Consider the following 26,420-nt stretch of genomic DNA (forward strand, 5'->3'; position numbering starts at 1 on the left):
GAGCAGGCCTAATGCAATACATTTATATTTACTAATTGGGGGCCTAATCCAATGCCATGACGTTAATAGAACGATTCCCACTGACTTGCACTGGATTAGGCTCAAATAAATTACCAATAAAACTAGCCTTGAGTTTCAAAAGGCTTCAGGATTGGAGTTATAAAACTGAATAAATGAAACCTGCACTTGTTCACACAAATCAGGTTGTTGGATGTGCAATTATTTTCATGCTGCAATAGCTGGGTGCAAATTTATGAAACCACTTTCAAAAATTTGGTCAGTGCACTATGGAGATATTTAAGCAAAGATCCTATCTCATGCAAGTGTACTTTGTAAAGAATGAGGCAAGAGAAGTATAAGAAATGGGATATAGAAACAGAACGGCAGTTTGCAGGGAGTTTGCATTTGTACTATGGACTATGTGTACTTCCTGGTATATTGTTGAACATACATACGTTTTATGAAAGCGAAACTTGTTATTTTAGGCAAGTATGCTGTCTAATAATGTGAAATTAGTTGCTCCCTGGCTGATTTTATACGACTTGGAAATCAAAATAGATGAGTTTGGGCCTGATCCTGCGATGTGATCTACACACCCCAACCCCCTGCCCCAGCCTGGAGCCCCCTCCTGCACCGCAAACCCCCCCACCCCAACCCCCACCCCCACCCCACCGCCCACCCCCCCAGCTGGACCCCTCCCCCCCCCCCCACCCCCTGCCTCAGCTCGGAGCTCTCTCCTGCACCCTGAACCTTTAATTTCTGTCTCCACCTGGACCCTGCACCCCCAGCCCAGGGCCCATACCCCCCCCGCCACATCCCAACCCCCTGCCCAAGCCCAGAGCCCTCTCCTGCATCCCAAACCCCACATCCCTGGCCCCACCCCAGAGCCCGCACTCCCAGACAGAGCCCTCACCCCCCTCCCACACCCCAACCCCCTGCCCCAGCCTGGTGAAAGTGAATGAGGGTGGGGAGAGCGAGCGACAGAGGGAGGGGGGATGGAGAGAGTGGGGGCGGGGCCTCGGAGAAGGGGTGGGGCAGGGGTGTTCCATTTTGTACAATTAGAAAGTTGGCACCCTATTGCAGGATGGGGGCCATAGACTTTTGAGGATCTGGACCTTAGGACTTTGCTTTAGGTTTTTTATGTTGTGTTTTTGTTTCAGTTATTGGGGCAGGGAGGTTACACAAAAAGGTCTTGATGCCAAATTCTTAGATGAGCTTGGGTCCATGTGCTGACTAAGGAACTATTGAAGTCAGTGAGTTTTTCTGTTTATTGCAGTGGGCTTTGAATCAATCACTAACTAGATAAATGTTGAGTGTTGTTAGTTAAGAGGTATACTAGAACAATGAAGGGATCTTCAAATCAAAATTTATAATGTAACAGTTTTGACTTGTGAATTAACTCAATGTGTTTATCTTGGCACAAAGATATGTTGTTTTTACATTGGTTTATATCTTCTAGCTTTTTGGTTCAATACTCTACTAATTGAATACATCCTTAGAATATTGAATCAGGGATCATTATTTCAGTTTAAATGAAAATGATAATCTAGTTTTATATACAACTAAGGTCTTAATATTTTGCTTTTTGTATATCAACATTGAGAATGGATGGTTTTATATTTTAAATTCAATGTTTTATAAAAGTGTTGGCCTATATTTAAAAAAAAAGGTGACTAGTGATTTTTGGGTGAGTGCTCCACACTTTCTGAAAACCAGGCCCCTTTTTGCTGTCTCAAGTTAGGCACCCAAAAACGGAAGCACTTTAAATCACTAGGCACTTTTGAAAATCTAGGCCATTAGAAATAATGATGGAAAGAGGCGAGTCGGTTTGTGAAGGCCAGCGTTCCCCCCCTTTTACAGTGCAGTACATTGGGAAAAGATAAATAGGGACATCATTTTTGCAGCTCAAGTGAATAGCATTGGTAGCACAAAGTGTTGTGTTTGTATTTATTTTAAGAGCATTATTTTAGTCTTGGATCCAGTGTTTCAGTTAAGTGAATGGTGTTTTAATTAAAAAGGAAATTCAGAGGACACATGGCTTTAAATGTGGTTTTAGTCCGAAAAGTGTCTACCTAACAATGCCATCTGGAGGGGGTGGAGGAGAGTGTGTTCCGTGTTTATGGCTATCATTGAGTAAAAATGGAATTGCAGGATGCTGTTTTAAGAGTCACTTTTCAGTGTAGAACCACACTTAAAATAGTCTGTTGTACATAGAAGAGAAAGTACCAACCGCTGGTCTGAATCCATTCTGATCCATCAATATGACTTCAGCAGGACTTACATGTGGGATAAACCACACCCCTGTACAGAAAGTCACCGCAAGGCCTAAACAAGCTTAAGTCTAGTGTTTACCTGGGATTTAAGTGGTTCATAGGCCTTGTGGTAGTCTTCTGAACAAGGTCAATTTCATCCTGTTTGAGTAAGGGCTGTAGGATCAGGATCTTTGTGAACTAATTCTGGAAACTTTAGACAGAAAAGCAATGTTTTCTGTCATTTTCTCAGCTAAGTTATACAGAATAAGCCTCTGCACAACACAGGGCCTGATCCAAAACATGCTGAAACCCGTGGGACTCTTTCCATTGACTTTGATGGGTTTTGGAACAGGATCGTAATTTCTTTCAGAAGAGAAAACACTGGGTTTTTGAGCTGGCACTGCTAGCATTTGTTAAGGATTTATTTCAGGTATGCAGACCAATCAGAATTTTGGGGTATGACACCTTAGGATAATTTTCACAGTGATTAATTGTAATTTCACAGAAAGTCTTACGTGGTAAGTAGCAGGAGTGGATAAATGCTTAAAAAGCAAAAGTTCTGTTTCATGCCAGTGCCCTTAATAAAGAGGAAACAGAAATATGAAATGAAGGATAAAGAAACCAAATTAAGTTTTGTGGTTGGTTTACACTGTGTACTGTACATGACATAATAGTCTAATGGTTTTGTTTTTTGTTTTTTTAAAGAGAAAAGGACACAGGCTGAGCATGTGCAAAATTCCCAGCTGTGCAGGCCTCAGGATTCATAAAGTGATAGAATAGCTTTGACTCTTTGGTCTCAAACAGCCCAGCAGGAGTTCAAATTAGACAGAGAAACAAGGAAACAAACAATATCCCAAGTTTACAGAGCCAATCACATCTAGAGAAATAGAACAGCTAGGTGAAGGTTTCTGGGAATATGCGCTCCGAGGATCTCCGTCTTCTCCTGCACAGTCATCACATCATATTTAATGGAGTGCAAAAACTTCGGAGGCTTTAGACTACACAAAAATAAAAATAAATACGTTGCCTACAGAACTAGTACACAAACCAGTATAAACAAAATCCAAACGTTTCTGCAGTGTACGTATACAACCGTAGGTCACCAGTGCCACCGCTAAAGCTGGGCTTTAGCATGTTGGGGGCTTTGTGCTGACCATTCGCACCCGGATGATTTTCACCCTCAGAATTTAGCGGTGGAATTTTCAAAAGCATTCAGCATTAGCCTTTTCTGCTCCCACTGAAGTCAATGGTAGAACCAGGGCCGGCTCTAGGCACCAGCAAAACAAGCTGGTGCTTGGGGCGGCACATTTTTAGGGGCGGCATGGCCGGCGCCAGAATGCCGCGGAGTTTCCCCCTCCCTCTCAGGCTCTCAAACCTGGGAGGGAGGGAGGGAGGAGGAGACTCCGAGTGGCCGCGGCGCGGGCTCTGCTTCTCCCCCTCCCTCCCTCCTAGGCTTGAGAACCTGGGGGAGGAGGCAGGGCTGGGGATTTGGGGAAGGGGCGGAGTTGAGGCGGGGCCGGGGGTGGGGTAATTAAAGAAGGGGGGGGCGGCCAAAATTGTTTTTGCTTTGGGCGGCAAAAATCCTAGAGCCGGCCCTGGGTAGAACTTCCATTGCCTTCAATGGGAGAAGAATTAAGCCAACACCAATGTCTTTTGAAGATCCCACACTGATTCTGAAACCCCTGTGCATTGAGGAAGGGTCTCAGAATTGTTCCTTTAGCCACCTTCCCTCTGGCCTCAATTTCCCTACCTGTAAAATAGGGTAACAGTCTACCTTACCGGAGTTTTTTTGAGGATGAATGTCTATAAAGTGACATGAAGTAATAGAATGATATGTCAATGGTTAAATTTAGATTATTTTATAACATATTACTACAGGGAGTTTTTCCATTTCCTTTCTATTTTAAAAGTATCTGTCAAATTAAGGTGCCAGAGCCACTCATGAATCCCACATGCTGGAAAACAAAGTTGCTTATCTATAAATACACATGTAGACTTTATATTTTAAGATGTTGTTATAAAGCACTATCAAAGATTCCAGGCCTCCTTCCCACCATAGGAAAAAAAAAATTCCAGAGCTATTAACAAGTTGTTAGGTTTGACTGTGTTTATTCAAATCAAGTGGAAGCAGAGCTCTTGGAGCAGCTTGTGTGGTAATCAAAGGCCATAATCTCTCATGAACCAGACTGGAAATCCACCATTTAAGTATGTTAAAGGACAGACGACGTCAAGTTAAAATTACTGTGGTTATGACGACATCCAGATAATATCTGACAAATATTTTCTTGCTTCTGATGAAAATAAGTATCATTACCTTGCAAAACATATGTGAAATTCAGGTAATTGGAATTTAGCATGCAGACTGTAAGCCGATGGTAACCTTCATTAGTCTCTAAGTATTAGGTTATTTTATACACAAAATATATTTTAACATCAGGCCTTTTCTCCCCAGATGCTATTGGATCATATACTCAATGTCTGACATTGAAAGACTATGAACATTTATGTTGGCTTAAACTATGTCTTTAGTGATGTAGAATAATGATCATGTCATGCTGCTTTTATATGCTATTATACATATGAAATAGTCATCTATATCTGTAGCTTTATAGTTTTCAGTACTATGAGCTGAAGACCTGATCCAAACCCCATTGAAGAAATGAAAAATCTGCAATGGGTTTTTCCTCAGGCGCTAAATCTTCCACACTTCATCTTGCAAGCAAGTGCTGCTTGTGACATATAAAATGAAACTGGACAACACATTGGTAAATATAAATTAGGAAACATTCCTGCATTGGCTGAGGGATAGACTAGGTCAGGGGTCGGCAACGTTCGGCCCGCGGCTCGCCAGGGTAAGCACCCTGGCGGGCCGGGCCAATTTTATTTACCTGCTGACGCGGCAGGTTCGGCCGATCGCGGCCCCCACTGGCCGCGGTTCGCCGTCCCGGGCCAGTGGGGCAGCAAGAAGCCACGGCCAGCACATCGCTCGCCTGCGCCGCTTCTCACCGCCCCCATTGGCCCGGGACAGCGAACCGCGGCCAGTGGGGGTCGCGATCGGCCGAACCAGCCGCGTCAGCAGGTAAATAAAATTGGCCCGGCCCGCCAGGGTGCTTACCCTGGCGAGCTGCGTGCTGAACGTTGCCGACCCCTGGACTAGGTGGACTAATAGGATTTTTGCATCTTCTGATTCTATGATTTTTTGATCATGCATACACATAGATACCTTCATTTCCCAGAAGTTATATGATGAAAATAGCTCTTAGAGCACTGACAGTGAAAATGTTTAAAGGCTGTAGCACACTGTTACACGGCTGTTGATAATAGGGGTTTCCCTCACAAGTAATTACCTTTCAAGCAGAAAGGAAACTGAATTTTTGTTATAGAGCTTAAATGTTACAGTGTCACTTTTCCTGCATTCTTTTATTTGCAAAACCTGATGTACTAACCTTGCTCAAGATGTCTTACATAAAATAACTCAAGTGAATGTAAATGTATACCATCATTGTATAGATAAAGTCAATTAATTTTGTTTGTAGTCGTTTTAGATTTGTATATATCAAGTTTTGGGGGAATGAACTGTGTGCTTTTCCAAAACAAAACCAAGCAACACTAAATTTGTTTTACTAACAAATATTTTCCTGTCTCCCACTCACTAATTATCCTACTCTTTTAAGGGGTTTAAGCTTACATGAGTTTAATTCTTTAAAGGTTTATGTGAAATTGAAAGGGATTGGTCACTGGTATGTAATATATTGAAACTGACAGTTTTGATGCAAAATATTTCGATGCAAAGGGCCACTTTCTGTCCCAATTTACACCCTGTCCCAACCCATACACAGGATGAAAATCAGAGTAGTTGGCCCTTAAGCTCTGTTTGAGCAGGTGGACTATTACACCTCAGTCTTCCTTATCTGGACTTCTCACTCGCACACTTCCTTAGCAGTTGTCTGTATATTTGTGGGGAAAAGTCATATAAATCGTAGAATCATCTTCTGTTTCCATTATAATTCATTGTCTATTGTCATTATCACCACACGGACCGAACGGAGATTAAAGAAACTAAATTAGTGATTAGTAAACTCCCAATGAAATAGGCTCTAGTGGGAAACGGTGTAACAAAATGTCATATCTTAAAAAGGTGAGTGTATGAAAAACAAAGAGGAAACAAAACGTACAGAGTTGGGTTGTGTCTGTGTTTGATGCAGTGAAAGAGTAGGGGTGATGTAGTCAGAGTGGCAGGCTGGGAAGATGACCTTAACAGTCATATTAGGCTGTATTAGTAGGAGCATTGCCAGCAGATTGAGGGAAGTGATTATTACCATCTGTTCAGCACTGGTGAGGCCACATCTGAAGTGTTGCGTCCGGTTTTGGCTCCCCCCCCCCCAGTACAGAAAGGATGTGGACAAATTGGAGAGTCCAGCGGAGGGCAACAAAAATGATTAGGGGGCTGGGGCACGTGACTTACGAGGAGAGGCTGAGGGAACTGGGCTTATTTAGTCTGCAGAAGCGAAGAGCGAGGGGGGATTTGGTAGCAGCCTTCAACTGAAAGGGGGGTTCTAAAGAGGCCTGAGCTCGGCTGTTCTCAGTGGTGGAAGATGATAGAAAAAGGAGCAATTATGTCAAGTTGCAGTGGGGGAGGTCTAAATTGGATATTAGGAAGAACTATTTCACTAGGAGGGTGGGGCCGCACTGGGTTACCTAGGGAGGTGGTGGAATCTCCATCCTTAGAGGTTTTTAAAGCCTGTCTTGATAAAGCCCTGGCTGGGATGATTTAGTTGGTCCTGCTCTGAGCAGGGGGTTGGACTAGATGACCTCCTGAGGATGGTCTCTTCCAACCCTAATCTATGATTCTATGATTGGAGATTGTGAGACAAGAGCTCCCCCCTCCCACCTCTGTGGAAAATTTCAACTTTTCACTGAACAAAAATGAAAACCAAAGATTTTTAGCTGAAAACCAAAAACTTTTTGGGTGTTCAGTTTTTCAACAAAAATTTGAGACTTTCTGTGGAAAGCAGACACTTGTAGTGAAAAAATTTCATTTAGTCAAAACCCCATTTTCCATAAAAACAGTTTAGGTGGAAAATTGACCAGCCCTTGTTTTGAGTAATTTCAAAAAATCTTTCCACCTAAAAACAGCAGCAAATACTTCAACTATCTCACCTTCCTCCCACCACAACTTTGTTAGACTAAACTGTGTCTCCATTAATATGATTTCTTAGGGTAGACTTCTTTGTGCTGTCTATATTGGATAGGAAATACTGTGGCTTAAAGATGAAACAGTTTTTAAGTGGTAGAAATTTCTTTCTTTGTAACCCAAGATTTGACTTACTCCTTATCAGGAAGAACTTTAAACTGTTTCAAACAAAAAACAGAGGTATTTTTTGAAACTCTCCTTCAGATCAAAGGCTAGTCCTGGTCTGCACATGTGAACAAGTTATCCGCCCTACAAATGAGTAAGCATTGCCTCCTGGTGATGGATAAATACTGATCAGAATTTAGAATGAGGAGGGAGGAAGAAACAGAATATTCTAAGAGGTGGGTAGATGTGTGTGCCCCACTTTCGCTTTCCCCCCAATTTGCCAACTACTGGTATCTGAAAAAAACAGACTTTTTGTTTTAAAGTGCTTGAGAAACAGCAGCTTGCTTAAAAAGTTTATTACTTCTTGCATGTTTCTAAATAAAAGGATTTCTCCTGTGCAACATTAGGTAACAGAATGAATTTTGTGTGCTGTGATTCTGTTCCTGATAATGTTGCTTTGCTCTGTTTTAATTAGGCACATTCTGACTAAATGTAGTTATATTTTCTTTTTATTGCATAAACAAACAAAAAAAAATGCTAAACATAGTATCTTGTATAACTCCTTGATGCTAAACATCCCCCAAGTCAAGCACAGCCAATCTGCCATGTGAACTGGCCAAGAGATACTAATGTCCTGATTGCATTTGTCTTTGAGGCAGGAGTTGGAAAGCTAAGATATTTGAGGCACCTGCTTACCAGATTGGTGGTGGAGTTTAGTCGTTTCCTGAGAATGACAGGCTCAGTCTCTGGGGGCAGGAGGAGGAGAGGTGGTGGCAGGTAGGCGAGGAGATGTGGGGAGGAATAAGAGGAAGAAAGGAATCCAAGCAGGCCTGCTCTAGGGTCAGGATCAGATGACATGAAGGTACCTAAAGACGAAAGGGATAACCACGGACAAAATGAAAACAAACTTAAGCGCCAATCCTCCAAATATGTGTCCCATGTTATGGGGCATTACTGCAGTCACTTCTACAACTGTAGTACTAGAGGGCTATAGTACATGCATGGAAGTTTTGGCCAATGGAGCTGAGTGGTGGCAGATCCACTGCTCACAATATTATAGTTCAGGGCAGTTGCACCTATATTCCCCTTCCACGGTCCAGACAGGGCTTCTGACTCCCCAGCTATCACTTGAGTAAGGACTGCAGGATTTGACCCTAAATGATTAGCGTAATAGCCATTTGATAATTAAACAGCCAAGATACAGCACAGCTTTGCATCGTGCTGTGTATTCTGCCCAGTGAATTCTGGAGTGTAATAGGTCACTTGATTATTTTGAGCTGTGCTTGTGGGTGAGTGATCATGAACCTATGCAAATTATCATATAGCTGATGTAGGTCATTTGAGGTCATGTGAAATAAAAGTGGTAGAAGATACAGTGAAATTACCTCTAGGGTCATCTAGGGAAAATGAATTCTGACCCAGGTCTTTACTAACTGATAAGTACTTAGCTACTCACAGGGCTCAGGAACATTTTTCTCCTGTTTTTTTTTTTGGAAGGCTCAGATCCAGAAAACTATTTTTTGAAGTTGTTTGGTCATTTTTACTGCTCAGTTAAATGGCCCACTTTGCTAATTTTCTACACCAGGTAGCCTGCAAATGGGGTTCTGTGTCCCTCTTAGGACTCATGTGTTGTGTTAGCAATATTATTTCACATTCTAGCCACATTACCACACTCACCACATCTGAGTGGGGTAGTGTGGCTAGAATTCTTCCCTTTTTTGGCCAGTACTGGAGAAATCAGAGGGTTTTGAGAATGTGTGGATTCCAAAAGAATTAGGCAGGGAAAGTTCACATTCCCATGGTACATGAAGCCATTTTTGCTTCTGGGATTTTAAAGCAGTTTTCCTGGTCCTTTTGTGCATTGATGTTAGTATTTTTCTGTCTTTTTGTGTTACATATATTACCATCACGTCTGAAAAGCTTTAAACCTGCTCCAGAAACAGTTAGTTAAGACAGCATTGCTGAGAAGAAGGAGCACAGCGGTGGGAGGGAATCACAAATGTTAAAGTTCTAGTTCCTCTTCTGGGACTGATTTATGTGACAAGTCACAAACATCTTTGCCTCAGTTTCCTTGTCTATAAATTGGGAATAATTCTTGCCTTACAGGGGTGCTGTGAGAATTGATTAGTTAATGTTTGTAAAGTTCTTTGAAGATGTAGTGTACGACAAAAATGCCATTTATTATTAGATACATAATATGGGGAATGGTAACTGTGCTAACAGTTGTGGGTCTTGAATGTGTGGGAACCATTCATGTATTGTGGTTTGACTGAGAAGTGATGAACCCATGGGAGAGAAGTGGAAGGGCCAGTGGCTGCTCAAGCTATAGGCAAACTAGGTGGCTGCCTAGGCCCTCAGCTTCTGCCTAGGGTGCCAGGTGTGGCTGGCTAAACCTAAATGGCACTGTGACCTCATGCATGGGCAAGAAGATTTTCTGTGAGTCACACATCTGGCTTTTTTTCCCCCTGAAGAACTGTTGTTTTTAGAAGCCTTCTTATCTCCAAGATCCTAATTTTCCCCAGCTTGCCCATTTTTAATAATAATAATTTCCATTTCTATAGCATCTCCCATCTGAGGATCTCAAAGCATTGTGCAAATTTGCAAAAATGCAGTCTGACACGTGAGGTAGAGTTCTCGCTCTGGATCAGACAAGAAGTCAAATACACCTCTATCCCGCTATAACGCTGTCCTCAGGAGCCAAAAAAGCTTACCGTGTTATAGGTGAAACCATGTTATATCGAACTTGCTTTGATCCGCCAGAGTGTGCAGCCCCCCCTCGGAGCATTGCTTTACCACATTATATCCAAATTTGTGTTATATTGGGTCGCATTATATCGGGGTAGAGATGTATAGAGCTGGAGATGGAGACTTGAGACCTGGGCTCTAAGTTCACTGTTTTAGTCACAAGACCATCCTTCTTTTCTAAATATAAAATCTCTGCACGCCATGGCTCTCGGCGTCTCCATATCTCTGCTTCAGCTTCCAGGATTACAGTCACATTTCCCTGAATTTTGTTTTACCAAAAAGCAAATGTTTGGCTGGTTGCTTCAGTAGTGAGTAAAAACCTCTTTTTTGCACAAATGACTACTTCACCCCTTCCGGTCCCATCCCTCTGCTACTACTAGTAGAAGGCCAGTCTGTGTAGGCATGAGCTGGTTTAAATTAGAAACCAAGTCTTTCAGGGATGCCTTGGGCTGTCTTTTGGAGAGGGTTCTTCAACCCCTGCCAGGTCCTACTTGGTGGTCCTGCCATTCCTTGCTGAGTTTAAACAAGGAAAGAAAAAAGTTGCTCAAGGCTCCAGCAGTGCTGTATGCCCAGCACACGCAGCTGGACAGCTGGCAGGCTGGGGCAAAGCGAGAACCAATGCTTAGCGAGGCGTGGATCACTAGAACGCATGAAGGGACGGGGTGGCAGTGTGCTAATTGTTAACATTCCACAGCTGTAAGCTTTCCCTCCCCCCCTTTTTAAAGTGTAAACAACCTTAGGCTCACAAAGTTGACTGGTAGAGGATCTGTGCAGAGGGCGATATGACTTGTATCCAGACAAAGCAAAGGGAGAATTGCCTAGTCTGAGTTTTGCTATGCTTCCTCCCAAAATCTGCAAATGAAACACAATCATTTCTCTGGCTTCCATGCCTGAGAGCAAAATATACAGCACGAGCACCTCAAGAGCTGCATTTTAGGCTACATTATTAGAAACATGTGTGCGCAAATCCGAACCTGGATATTTCAGGGCACATGCAGATTTTACACATACATCAGATTTTCAAATAGGATGGTTGTATGCATCTAAACTGTGGAGAGATTTCCACTGCATTGCTTGGACCCCAGTCCAGTATTCCTTACAAGTAGCTGCAAAAACAAGTGAAACTCCCAAGGTATCACTGCCTTGGGAGTGGGGAAGGGAGGGAGCAGTATAGCGGTGTGGCCCACCCTGGTGATGGGGAGCACCTGGATGTTTGAGAATATACACTGTTCCAGCTGCAGAGAAGAGTGAGCACCTACAAGCTGCATTGTGTGTGCGCGTGCGTGCATGCGTATGCCGGTGTGGGTGTGTCTTTTTTACTATGCAAATACTTCATTGGTTATTTTAAGAGGAAAAGGGGCATTGTTAATGTTGGGTGGACTGTTACATGATAAGGTTTCATTCACAAATTATTTCTTATTTTTGGTGGGGAGTGGCAGAACATGGACTTGACATTCCTGATACATTTAAGGTTAAAAAAAATAATTAAGCAACAAGGAACATTTCTGTTTGTGTGGCCTTTTTTTTTTTAATATATTTCATCAAGAAGCAAAGGAGGCACAATCCCTATTTGTTGTTCATCTTTCAAATGTATGAAGGACAACAGTTAGAACTTTGCTTGTGGCCTGGCCATTTTCTATTTGCTGTGCAGGGGATTTAGCTGTCTGATTCCCATTAGTGATCAATTACCCCTATGAGATCCTGTGGATCCATAGGAAAGCAGACCCCTTTGTCTTTAGATTGGTGTAAGTGGGTCTGTTTACACTGTGGCACCAATATGGTGCTCTGAGGACAATCTGAACTCTCCTTGATGTTTGCCTCAAAGGGCTCCTATCTGCTCAGTTTGGTAATGGTTTTTTGACAGCTCCTTATCAACCTGAAGTTTATTGAGCGTTCTACATAAGTAGCACTGTGGGCCAAGTAAATCAACCTTTAGTGCATTTGCAAGCCACTCAGTCTGATTGCACAGTCTGAGCACACACTTTACAGCTTTGTCTGTTTCCAGTGGCTTTATGTAAATTGAGTGAATGAGCAGGCAGGCACACATACCTCCCTCAACGTGTGGTGATTTACTGCCTTTATCTGCTACCTTTTACAGTTGTGTGGTACAGCTGGTTAATGTCCCTACTCTGGGGGTTATCTTGTTTCAGGTCCCTGCTGGGGGCTCTGAATCTGACTTTGCTCCTGGTTTGAAGATCATGCTGCGTCTTTGCTACAATCTTTTTTCTTTTCCTTTCTTCCCTGTTGTGCGTATGATGCCGACTACCCTGTGCTTGATGGAATGAGCTGGTATGGGCATGTGATAGCGCACGGCCACGCATGCTTTCCCCGTTGTTATAAAATGTTCTTAGAGCATTCCCCAAGGCTCCTCAGGAGCTGGCTTTAATGTCTTTGCTGTGAAGTGTCTTTTACAGCAGTGATAACATGAATACTCTCCCCTTCTAAAGTACCATTTCATCTGCAGGTGTCAAAACACGCTAAGACATTGATGAAGCCTCACACAAACACGCTGGTGTTTACCGGTTATAGAAATTCTAGATTAGGGTGTCATGTCAGAGAGTGGAACGCATGTTCCCTAGGGAATGGAGAGGAGCCACTGACAGACTGGCACTGGGAAGGCCTGAGTCCCATATTCATTTATTTACTTACTTTAAGAATGTATCAGCTGAAGACATTAACAGGCTCCTGAACAGTCATGGAACTACTATGCAGAGCTGACCAAAATCCATGGGGCCGATATCTGGGATTGGATGCACACACAGTGCTCCCATTGACTTCAGTGGGAGCCACACACACATCCAAGCGCAGAATTTGGCCCTTTAACCATTTGTTCGTTTTTGGTTTGTAAAATGAGATTATCATACATCTCTAAGGGCTAGATTGTGGCATTGCCACGTGCCCTGCGCATAGGGCAGCGCCCAGAAGGAACTGTGCCTCTGAGATGGGCGGTGGTGCTACTTGCCAAATAAGGCAGTCTCATTGTAATGTCAGAGCCAGACCCTAGATGATTTATTGTAGGGACCTGATCATGCATTCTTTACTAAGGCTAAAGTCCCATCGATATTATTTGGAGTTTTGCCTATGTGAGCCCTGGAGGATCAGGTCCCTAACTGGGGAAACTCATAAATCTCGAGTTCAGCTTCAATCGGTAACTTCTAGTTATGAAACCGACACATTACAAGCAGTAAGGTGAATGAGCTGGACTACATAAGTTACCAGGGAGCATACTTTGTACTCCGTCAGTATTGAAGCACAATTTCAGACACAGGTGTGGAAATGGGTGGGGGTAGGGGGAGGGAATGGAAGGAGGAGTGGTGCTAGAATGGAGACTCTGATAAGCGTCCAGTGCCAGTGGCTATAGTGGAGTCAGGGAGATCCTGGTATTGTTCAGAGCAAAGGGAGAAAGACTATATGGTGATACCATCTTACAGTGAGAATGGGTCAGACTTGCATGGCATCCAAAGCTTAGTCTATTGGTAAGGAATGTGTGGGGAAGGGTGATCTCAGAGGTATCTCACTGTCCTCTGCAGTCTGTCACTGTAAGCAATGTATGTGCTGCATCCTTTATCTTGACTCAAGCTTTACTTCCAATGTTTCCTTAGGTGGAACTTGCAGAAATTTGCACCAAGAGCGAACGGTACATTGGCACGGAGGGAGGAGGCATGGACCAGTCCATATCATTCCTTGCAGAAGAAGGAACTGTATGTGGCTCTTTTAGTGTAAACTAACAACACATTACAACTGTACGTATTAAAGATACAGGAAACCAATAGCTGGGCAAAACAGTACAGGCATGGATTATGCACAACGAAGATGTGACTATATATGAGTCTCACTGTATAAGAAATATCACCATTCTGAACACGAGAGGCTTGTGGGACTAAGAAGATGAGAGTGAGGGATGAAAAGAGACTAGAAAGGCTACATGGGAGAGGAAGAGATATGAAAGAGGAATAATAGACTCCATGTTGGTCAGCTGATGCATCACTGAACCTGGAGTAATTCCTACATTATGAGGTCTAAATGGCTGGTATCCCCTAGTTATCACAAGAATTCTTTATTGGAACTTCTAGTGACAGACCCGTTCTAGTAAAGCTGCCAGATTTGCTCATAACCAGGGCTTTGGAGTGGAGCCTGGAGCTGGAGCGCGGACCAGTAGGTTTTATGCTCCAAATCCCTACTCATAACTACAATGGGGAATTACACACATTTTTCAGACTTTGTTTTCATAAAATGCTAGTGTTTGATTAAGGTGTTGAAGATATCTTTAAGCATGAGAAACCGATGAATGGGCACAGTGCTGCAAAAATACCGTTTACAGTGGGATCTGCCTACTATCTAAAAAGGTGTGTGGGGCTTTGGACGGTCAAACCTAAAACTCACAAAAATATGTTTATTGAAATGAATGCAGCCATTCATGAGAAATCTTTACATTGGCCATCCGTTGTAAAATGCTTACCATTTTACTTGGTGACTTTCTCTCTCCACAGCATGTAATAGGGGCTTAGCTCCATATCATGGTGTTTTCTCTTATATGCAAAATGTGCTCATCCTTTGAATACATTGGATAGTCTCAAGTCCACCATGAGTGCATTCTGAACGCCCAAACATTGCCACTTTTCTGGGCCTACGTCCAATCTACCCAACAGCTTATACTTTTGGTAGCACCTGTGCAGCTGCACCAGTGCTGAAAGAAGTTACACATTTTCTTGACATACAGTCATCTCGGCTTTGTCTAATTGGAAATGTTTTATATGGTTCAAAAGTGTTTTCTTACTCAGAAAGTGGTGAGCACCGTAAGGGATATGTACACAGAGTGAAAGAGCATTTAAAGGGAAGCAAGTCTCTCCCTTGATATTTGCAAAATAATGCATAACCCCAATGGGTTACGACAATGATGGGGACTCTAAATACATGTCTTGGAAGCAGATTAGCATGTGGCCACCTGTTGTTTAGCACCATAGCTGTTCATGGAGTAAATGAAGAGTGCCAAAACCAGTAACAGGTCCCTGCTCTATAGAGGTGCAGTCTGCTCTGAGCGGATCCCTGACAAAGTATGTAGTATACAACCTACCCCAGTGAAAAGTAAGCGCTAGGTGTGCATTTCATCTCTTCATGACATCACAGCCTGCAGGAGTTAGTTACTGGGATTTATAGCCCAGTTCACCCAAAGGGCACAAAATGCTGTACCCATATTATACCTCACCACAGGCCTATGAGACAGAGAAATATTTTATTCCAGTTCTATTGCTGGGGAAAGTGAGGCAATAATTGGCTGAATGAAGCAAGGCCCTACACCCTACTCGCTGGCATTTCTCTGTTTGTCTGTCTGTAAGGCAATAACTTTTCAATCAGTTCCAAAATTTCAGGGACTGTTCTAGGCATCAGAGGGCAGAACCCTACTGCTTTTGGTGACAGTTGGGCTGTGACACTGTCTCCCTGATCCCTAGTCACATGGTCTTTATGTCATTAGTGCTCCCCACCCCCAGTCAGTAAGCACTAGCACCTGTATCCTGTAAGAAAGGGATTTTGAAACACTGGTAGGTTAAAACAGAAACAGTCACAAGGGAAATGGGGATGGGGGGAACACAGACCCCCTGCCATGGTAGGAGGGTGGAATGGGGTACACACAGAACAAGAGGCATGAGGGGGAGACTGGGGAACCCTGGTATGGGAGCAGAGGGGAACGGGGTACACACAGCGCCCCTGGCAGGAGGGATGTGGAGTGTGGCAGGAAGTACCTGAACTAGAGGGGGATGGGAGGGTGGCACATGGGGACCTTGTGGGCTGTAATGGAGGGACGCAAGAAGCCCCTGGTGTGCGCAGCAAGCTCAGTCTACAGAAGCAATAAAAAGTGTGTGAAGCCTTCTAGTTTTTAGGAGAGTTATTTTGCACAATATCACCCTGATCCTGCAATGCACGGGCAGATTGCTGATTCTGATGGGGGCCCTGCAGGTACAAAAGCTCTCTCCCACACAACACACTGTAGGATTGGAGCCTGAATGTACTGTATCAAAATGAGCTGGCTGCCTACTCTTCTAGCCATTTGATTTGCACTGCAGGCTCCCTCAGGTAGAGCAGTCTGGATGTTTTACTGAAATGCAGCTCACTGATTAAATATATACTTTGTAATTATTGGGGCTAGACCGGGCTCAAGACTTAGAACCCCCTGGAATGGTGGCAGTGGGGTGTTCAGATATAAGGCTCTGTTTGGACCCAGCTCTCACATTTAGGGTTCAGTTCTTACTACCCCCATGCTCTGGTGTTGCCACTCCCAACCCAGCTGGATTTCAGTTTCCCAAATGCCATCTGGTATCTTCTTAAAATAAAGTTATTTTGAAAAGTGTTGCCTACAAATAGGTTCTGTGAAACTCTGAAAACACAAAGACATTTAATGGAGAAACCATAAATTCCAGCTCCCAGGAAGAGGCTTCAGGTTTTCTTGTAACTTGACCATTGGGGCTAAATAGCTTTTCTCACTGTTTCATGTCAATTTCCTTGATTAACCATCTGTGGATTCTTGAGAGGAAAAAAAAAGTTTGCAAAGGTAAATGCATTTGATTTATTGAGCTAACTCCATTGCTGGTTGCTAGTAAATTAAAACTGACCATTCATTTTTCTTTTAATAGGCCAAGCTGATAGAGTTCAGTCCTCTGAGGGCAACTGATGTGAGACTTCCAAGTGGAGCAGCTTTTGTTATTGCTAACAGTTGTGTCGAAATGAATAAAGCAGCAACTTCTCATTACAATATTAGGGTGATGGAGTGTCGACTGGCTACAAAGGTACTGTATGGCTTTTGTCAAACTCTAATGAAACCTTCATCCAAGTATGTGCTTTCCTCCACCCCTGACCAGTCACAGCTTTACTTTAACACCAGGTCAGGTGCTGCTTTAACTGACATTTTTATCTTCTCAGGGCCAGACCCCTCTACCCTGTTACAAGGCAAACTCCCACGGAGTTCAATGGAAGTGTGAGGCATCTGGGATCAGACCCTTATTGTTTGTTGTAGGGTCTGTGGTTTAGCACTATGGAGTTTATTGGTTATTAGGCATGCATGGAAAGGACAAATTAATTCCTTTTCAGCAAAAATATTCTCAGTTAATGCGAGTAGAGGGCTTCTAATTAAACCCTGATAATGAAAAGGAAGTGGAGAAAAACAAATGTGTTCCCATGGTAGTTCTGTAGGGATAGTAATAGATGTGTATTTACTGGGAGAAGCAGAAAGCAATAATCAAGGATATAACGTAGAAACATTCAAATGCTATTGGAAGTGTTGATTAGAAACAGATATTTGTATTGAGCGTAGAGATGGGCCTGAACCAAAACTGCGGAGTTGGATGTGGACTGGGATGCCAATTCACAGCTTGAACCTGTCTCTAAGACAGGTTGAATCTGAACACTCCAAGTCTTGGGAAAGTTCAAATTTGGATCTGGATTGAAAAAGCCCCAGTGTTTGGGAATATTCAGATTTGAGGTTTGGATTCAGTCGGTTATAGAAATAAAGGGGACTGTTCTTTTCTCAGTTACACTGGCATAAGTGTGGAGTAGCCCGGCTGATTCAAAGGACATACTCCCACTGTATATTGCTGTAAGTGAGTAAAATTTGGATCAGAGAATTCAGCTGAGAGTTTACATAATTACACTGTGGAACTTATTGCCACTGAATGTTGTTGAAGCCAACAACTAAGGGAGATTCAAAGAGGGGATGGGACATTTGTAGGGATAAGAAGAATAGCCAGAGTTGTAACAATTAATGCTGAAAAAGAGGTTTGGAAGGGATATAAAACCTCATACTCATCCCTCTGCATGCTGTAAGAGGAAAGGAGCCCACTAAACCTGAATGAACACATACCTTATTATGGCTGTTGGTGTAACTTTCCAAAAGAGAATCTACTGCTCAGTGAAACTTTTTAAGCATCCTGTATGGGCCGATAGTTGGAACCATACTAAGGTTGTAGCTTGGAAAGTACCATGTCGTGTGTGTATTTAAGAGATATGTGATAATGCCAGTGATCATGGCCAGTTTCTTTTGCCATTGATTCTCATTGACTTCAGTGCAATCAGGGTTAGGACCTCTCTGTGAATGGCTCCTGGCAGGAATGACAAACCTTGCCCTTAGGGTAATTAAACAACTCAACTAACTTGGGGAGTCCTAGTTTCTTTTGGAAGCTAATTCAAATAAGAGTCCAGGAATCTTCATATCCCTGATTTTAATAGCCCATTTGTAAGACCTTCTTAAGAGTTGTTTCATAAAGCAAGGTAGGTGAATTGCACCAGCTTTTAAAATTACTTTGATTAGTTGCTCTGTGTTGCAAACTGCAGAGGAAAGGAGGGAAAGATGGATGTTACACCACCTGTTAGAGATGACACAATCCCTGAAAAAGTACCTTTCACAGCTGTGCAAATTTAAGGAAACAATTCACATCTGCCCACTTTTAAGCACATGTTGCCCAGATGGATAGTTGCATGCACAATAAAAAATTTGTTGAGACAGAAAAAACCTGTTTCCTTTAGGAACAGGTCATAGAGGGGTGAAGGTGGGCAGATGAGGGGAAGGAGGGTTGTCTTTTAGGTAGTATTAACACAGCAGAACTAATAAGCTAACAGATGTATGAAACAGCATCTTAGGCCTCACAACACAGCTTTTTAGGTCATTCTTATTGATGGATGTCTTGATGGTAGTATTTGTCCTTCGTGCCTGTAGCTCTAATCTCATTTTCTCTCTCTTCCCTTTGCAGACATTTACACATGGGTAGAAATACCAGCATAACATATTTCTAATTGCTTTGGTTGGCGTAGGATATAATGAATCCTTGATTACCTCTCTCAATACACCTCTACCTCAATATAACGCTGTCTTCGGAAGCCAAAAAATCTTACCGCGTTATAGATGAAACCGCATTATATTGCACTTGCTTTAATCCACCGGAGTGTGCAGCGCCGCGCCCCCTGGAGCACTGCTTTACTGCGTTATATCCAAATTTGGGTTATATCAGGGTAGAGGTGTACATGCTGTCTTTCCTTCTTCTTTCTCCACAGAGCTATGTTTGTGGGAGAAGGCAAGGCCAAAGAAATGCATCTTGTATTTAGAACAGATGGTGGGTGAGGTTTGTGATGGTCCTTAGTTTTTGTGGGAGTTCATTCCACAAATTTTTGGGCCAGCCCATGAGAAAGTTATCTCCTGCACAGATTATCTTTACCATTATTGTAGGGAGTTCCATTGTGCCAGAGGAGCAAAGTTGTTAACCCAGAGACTATTTAATCCATTCTCATGGTGCCCTGCAATAGGTTATGTTTGGCTAGGGCATCATTTGACTCTTATTCTTTTGTGTACAATGGAGGTCAAACATCTACTTCCAACAAATAGAAGACAACAGAACCATATTTAATTGAGCTGTTGAACTTTATCATAACAAAACCCCAACCAGCTAGATACTGAATTTCTGTTTCAGACATTCTTGAAAAATGGGAGAGATTTTCAGACTTCTAGCGTTAGGCCTAGTAATCTAGTAATGTGTGCCCTGTTTGGGATAGCTAGGGCCTGACTTTCAGAGGAGCTGAGCATAGTCACAACTCCAACTGAAGTCATTGGTTGCTAAACACCTCTGAACAATGGCCTCACAGTCATCTGACCATTGCGTACCATTGGTAGGGGCAGAGCAACAGTGCTTGCTCCTTCCTCTACAGGGAAGCACAGGAATGGGAAATGGCACTGCACCATATGGGCCAGACTGGAAAACAGGGGCTGAATGTGGCGCAGACTTGGTGGGGCGAGTAACTGCAGCAGGGATGACTTCACCGGGCTTAGTGGTGATGCCTGGTATCTTCTGTGTTGGGCTCAGCAACTGCTACACTTGGGAACCACTCTCTGTGGGTGACTCTGTTGTGTTTCCTTATTCTGGGCAGGAGTTTTATTGGAGAAGAAACTTTGGTCCAGAATGCCTGGAGGTGCCCCTGCCTCTGAAAGTTACACCATAGATGTCACAGGATGGATACTGAATGTTAGCAAAAATTTAGGCCTCTACTCCTTTGTACTATACTTCAGGTTACTCTATTTATCTGTAAAATGGTATTAATAATGCCTGCTTACCTATCTATCTTAATGGGTGCTGCAAAGTTTAATCAGTTAATGTTTGTGAAGTACTGAAAGACCCTCAGATGGCACTATAGGACTGCAAAGTACTAGGATAGTATTATTGTTATGTAAGGTTAAGTATACCAATACTCACTATGAATCATTGTTTATATTTGTCCCATCATTGACTGGGATATACTTTCTTTTCACATTTACTTATAGTGTAAGCTTAGAAATGGATAGGTCATGTTATTGGAATGGGCGGTGATAGACTCCTGAAAAAGAGTCCTTTCATCCTTACATGAAACTTGGAAAGAGCAGAAAAGCAGCCAATGTAGACACTTCAAAGACATCCTTAAGCAGAATCTCAATTCATGCGGCATAAATATCGATCACTTTGAAGACAGAGCCAAGGACAGATCCGAATGTAGAACAACTATCAATAAATGTTGCAAACACTTTGAGGAAAAAAACAGATGTGAAAAAGTGATTGAAAAAAGGGCCAAACATCATGCCAGGTCTTCAGTGGGTGCCTACACATTTCTGTAGGACATGTGTTTGTGACCTCGCTCCTTACAGATTGTATCATACAGCTACAGGAAAAACACACACAAGATGTTTTGATGTCATCATCGAATATGACAGATGGCCATACATTTAAAGTATTCCAGTGAGACTGTAACAGGGTGTATCCTGGCAGTTAAGAAGTGGCTTGAGGATGCCTCAGGACCTTACTCCGTCTGATCAATAACTGTCAGGAAACACTGAACTCTGGGGTCAGTATTCTTGTAAATTCAATAGATGGATTTTTCCCTATTTCTTTTCTGGGTCTAGTGTCGGTTGTATTTTGAGTTAATGGGGTGGGATTTTTTTCTTAAAAAATGGTCAAAAACTTTGTTGTCCTAAGTTTAGAATGATCACAAAAATACCAGCTGCTAAATGTTTTGCAGTGATCAGTTCCTGTTCAGTGTGTTTAGTCTGTAGAGTATCTAAATAGCAAGCTCATTTCAAATGCAGCCTCTCTCTTCAAGGAATTGGGAAGGATGTGGTAATGCACCAGTGGCATAAATTACGAATAATACAGTGTATTATTTATTCAGATAATAGAAAGCATTGTGTTGGTTTTTCTAAGTGATTACACCTGTTTAATTTCAAGTAATGAGGGCTACAAGATGCTGATCATTAGTGTAATATAATATACATTTCTTCAGTACCTTTAAGCTGAAGATCTCAAATCACTTTTACAGACAACTATTAAAGATATGAAAGATTAAAGTTAAAAGTTAAATATGTGAAGGAAACATTACCCACTGTGACAGTGACTCACCAGCTGGCACCCTGCCTTCTGGCTGGATGTAGCATTGTAGGATTTTTCTCTCCATATCTCCGCTTACCAGACATTCATCTTGTGACTTGGACTTCCAGCTGGATCATGTTTAGCCTCATCCATTTACACCAGTAAACCAGAGGGTAACTCAGCAGTTACCACAGCTTCGCATTAGATTATCAGGCCAGGGTCAGGCTACTTGTCCTTCCAGCCCTTCTGCCTAGGGTCTCCTTATGCTAGCCTCCTCAGTGAGACTGTAGGAGAGCCCAGGCCTTCCCTCTACCCTGGGTTTTGCTTTGTCAGGCCTCTTGCTTCTCTCCTAAGCTACCTCCTACATCAGTCCACCTTCTCCTCAGGGGGCTCACATGGTCAGCAGGGACTACCCTGGGGACAGCTCCCAACACGACAAAGGAAAGAAAACTAAACTAATGGCAATAAAGAGCAGTACCCACCCCCGTGTCCATAAGGGCCCTCCAGCTAACTGTACTACTGCTCCACACTCATAGGAAAGCTAAGGCAGCTGCGCTCACTGCTTGCTCCCCTCTGGGAGCTGAGATGAGAGGTCTGTCTACCTCCCAGGGCTAGAGCCCTGTGAGCTGGGCTTCTCCCTTCTGAAGCTCCTCCTCCAAGTCCACCATACTTCACAGGTGTGATGGGGTGGGGCTGCCTGAGTTCTTTGGTGCTCCTTAATCCCTTCCTGTCTAGTGCAGGCTTTGTATACCTCATAACACCCCCATTTTATAGGTGAGGAAACTGAGATACATGCAGATTAATGTTGTGGAGCTCTGGGTACTCAACATCTTTGAAACCAGGCCATAGGTGACTTCTCTAGCATCTCAGAAACAGTGCCAGAGTCAGGATACCTCCTTACTCTCAGGCCCCTGCTTTAGCCACTAGACAATGCTGGTCCTTTCTGTGGCTGTGAACATACTTGTCTGTATTTTAAATGGCTGCAGAGTCATGTGGTTAGGATTTCATGTGGCCTGTTTTCCTGCTCTAGAATGCGCCACATCAACCTTGGAAAGGCACTAGAAGGCACCAAAAGTAGTTAATTGTTGTATACTGCAATAAAGCAAAACCTGAAAAGGCCCGAATAGAACAATGCTTGAGGAGAAGCAGGACCGTGAGAAGCTGCAGCAAGTAACTGGGCAGCAGCTCACACATGGTGCAAACAACCAGTAGCTTGCTATAACTGACTGCAGAAATCTGTGTGTGAAAAAGTATCCACCAGGTCTTGGAAAAGTCACAGCTCTCCTATAGGCCTCAATTACACAACGCAAATACTTAACTTTCAGCATGTGCTTAAGTCCCACTAACCTGAAAGTTAACCCCCCTGCAGTGCTTTGCTGTAAAGGGATGATTTGCTGAATTGAAGCCTTAATGCTTTCAAACAAACTTAAAACCAATATTTATTGAAAAGAAAAAGAGACCATGATGGAGAAAATCCTGGCCCCACTCAATCAGCACACTTGAGAGCAGAACACATTCTCGGTTTAATATGACATAAACTCCTGTTTGAATGCCTCAAGAAAAATCTTCATTGTACTGGTAAGACTGAGGCTCCCTTGTAAAATGAATGTTAATAGAATGTTGTAATTGTAAAAAATACTATACACTAGCAAGTTTGCATTTAAGGGTCCAGCACCAACCTTACCATGTCATTCATCTCTCCAGGGCTCTTCTAAGAAAGTTAAGATTATAACAGCCTCTGATACTTGGATTTATTAAATACCACCAATCAGGCTGAGCTGTCAATATTAGATCAAAGACAAATAACATAGCAAGTCTTTCTGGGATTTTCCAGTGCTATTGTACTGGGGAATGTACACCTCTACCTTGATATAACGCTGTCCTTGGGAGCCAAAAAATCTTACTGCGTTATAGGTGAAACCGCCTTATATCGAACTTGCTTTGATCCGCCGGAGTGCACAGCCCCGCCCCCCGGAGCGCTGCTTTACCGCGTTATATCCAAATTTGTGTTATATCGGGTCACGTTATATCGGGGTAGAGGTGTATATGAATAAATGCCTGAAATTGGCTTCATTGCGTGAATAATAATTGGAGGGAGTAGCCCATGTGGAAAAGGAGGGATCATTGATTTGACTGGACATATGTAATATCAATAAGAGCTTTAGGCTAGTGTTTTAAGAAAAAAAATGCTTAATTTTTCTGGGTTGTGATTGACAGAAATCTTTCTGTTCTGTAACTATATCTGTGTATAGACATATTCACTAGTTGCTGTGTAAAGATAGATGGCTTGATGGCTTTTGCTGAAAAAAATCAGTTTTAAGATCTGTTTTCTTTATGAAATATTTCATGTCAATTTCAAACTACAATGTGTGGCATTGTCTGTTTTTCACATTGTAGCTTCTCTCAAAGTCCAAAGGCCTAGAATGGAAAAAAATGCTGAAGCTCCAAGATGTTCAGGCCAAGCTAGGAGTTAGCCTGAAGGAAATGCTGACCATTGTCGAGGAGGTATTTCACCCTGAGCCTTACAGTGGAGAGGAAATTTGTACATGCCTGGGAATTAGCCTTGAGGAGCTCCGCACTCAGATCCTCAGTCAAAACACGCAAGATGGTGAGTGTACATCAGATGGTGTTTTTCATTTTAAAAAGCTTGTATTATGTAAAATGTCGATGTGCTTATAAATAAAGGACATGGAAATCTTGCCAAATGAGTTCAGCAAGACCCTGTGGGAGGTTTTCTAGGGTGAAAGAACTGATATTATTATGATATTAACCCCATTTGTTTCCATCTTTATACTAAAATAGAGAAATGTATTTAAACATAGTTCCAGCAAAACCAGTTTGTAAAACACTTGGAGTGGCTGTTGTGGACAGAGCCAAGCCATCTTAGAATCATGGCTTAGGAAGAATCTACATTCCAGAACTTTTTTAAAGCATAGCTCTATCAAAACCAAACCGTATTAGCAATCACTTCACTGGAGTCTTGTTGAAACCAATTTTAAATACCATTCCTTAGCTCACATTAAAGATTAAGGGCTTGTCTACACGGTGGGGCAATATGCTCTATGGTGAGATGATTTCTAAAGCACACAAATGTGTTGCAAATTAATTCATGTGCCTGGACTAAAAATAGCAGTCCGGCCGTTGCAACTCAGCCTGAAACTTGGGTGCTCAAGTGTAGGAGGTCAGGTGGGCTTGAGAGCCCGAACACCAGCCCGAGCTGCAACATCCATACTGCTGTTTTTAGCATGCTAGCTTGAACCCTGCTAGCCAGAGCCCAGCTCCTGGGCCTGGGAGGCTCGCTCCCAGCATAGACGTACCCTTAAGGTTCCCTAGTGCACTTTAGCTTAGTTCTGTTTCAAATAGCACTATGTTAAAGCGCACCAGCAGGGTCTACACAGACCAGTTAATGCGCAACACATTAGTGTGGTTTAGAAATCACACCCCGTAGAGCAGGTTACCCCACCAGGGATACAAGCCCTTATATAGATGGGGCCAACATTTCAGATTTCCAAGTGAAACAAAATATCATCAAAACCCATGAAAACTTGCACATGCTTCAGGAAACTTGCCTCGGGTAGCATGTGGTCTAAATCTTCTTCTTCTGGTCCCCGTCCCCCCTTTAGGTAACTGTTGATGGAAGAAATCAATGTAATGCAATATATTTGCTTACCCGTGTATTTCTACTTGTTATTAGACAATATAGTTATCGGTGCAGACCCAAAGGGACCATTTCTGTAATGTGGACTTATATGCAAGTTGAAATCAAACAATTTTCTTGAATGTAAATATGGAATTACTAAAAAACGTTTTAAGAACAAAAAGCTATAAGAAATGATTCCACTCTATCTGCCGTGGCTTTCTGAGTTCTAGGGTCCAGGTTCTTTACACCAGTGCAACTGAGATTAGAATCTTGGTTTATAAATTTAAAGAAACCTATACTTCTGACTAAGCTATGTCATTTCCAGAGTGTGGTCACAGTCCCTCTGCTGCCTCCACAGCTTAATTGCATCATTGCCAATCCTTCCCAAAAACTATTCTCCGGGATATTCTTTTTTTCAGTAAGTGGCGTCTGGGGCCATTGCAAAACATGAGAGAGTGACCTAGGGCCCTGATGCCACATCTTTGCACCTCTGCAGTGACACTGGGGGACCCAGAACTATTCTAGCCTGGGAAGCCCCAGATGCATAAAGCTGAGTAGAACTATTTCTGTCTCACCTGCTTGCTGTCTCTAAGGGTCAGAGTTGTTCCCCTGTGGCTAGGGAGCTTTGGGTACATTCTGGTAAATTGTAGGTGAATACCTCTTAAAAGATGTGAGAAAAAGGCACAGAACGTAATGTGCCTGTCACAGAACGCACACAATCCTGTGGGGCCAAGAGCCAAGCCTGCCTGAAACACTCTCCAGTGACTATTTCAACCCTTCCTTTCCTGCCACCAGCTCACTCACTTCTTCCTTTTCTCCACTCCTCCCCAGCATCTTTCTGCCCTGTGTGTGGGTGGGTGGGTGGGGGGAACAGAGTGCACCCCCCCAGACCTCCTCATTACCCTGGCTGGCCCTGGAACACCCCCATACACAGAGTGGAAGCAGGTGGTGCAGAGCCAGCTATGCCAATTTTATGCCATCCCAGGATCCCCCTGACATGCTAAGCTACCCAGAATGCTTAGCTACTCAGGACAGCTATCTACCCCTTTGCAATGCTGGAGAGATGCCAGTATGGAATCAGAGACCAAGATCTGGCCCTACGTCTCTATAAA

At 43.0% G+C, this 26,420-nt stretch overlaps 1 protein-coding gene across 1 annotated transcript in view; it reads left to right on the top strand.

Annotated features, from left to right (window-relative positions):
* LOC117870614 (N-acetylgalactosamine kinase-like) overlaps positions 1–24,276 on the top strand; it is a gene marked incomplete at its 3' end in the record, with an annotated part of 52,012 nt that extends 27,736 nt beyond the window's left edge. Inside the window, 3 exon segments of the mRNA XM_034757820.1 lie at positions 13,899–13,997; positions 16,926–17,078; positions 24,066–24,276. Of these exon segments, the coding sequence (XP_034613711.1) occupies positions 13,899–13,997; positions 16,926–17,078; positions 24,066–24,276 (463 nt within the window).
* Between the last annotated feature and the right edge of the window lie 2,144 nt (positions 24,277–26,420).

The sequence above is a fragment of the Trachemys scripta genome, unplaced genomic scaffold (genome assembly GCF_013100865.1).
Source record: "Trachemys scripta elegans isolate TJP31775 unplaced genomic scaffold, CAS_Tse_1.0 scaffold_63, whole genome shotgun sequence".
NCBI classification, from domain to species: domain Eukaryota; kingdom Metazoa; phylum Chordata; order Testudines; family Emydidae; genus Trachemys; species Trachemys scripta.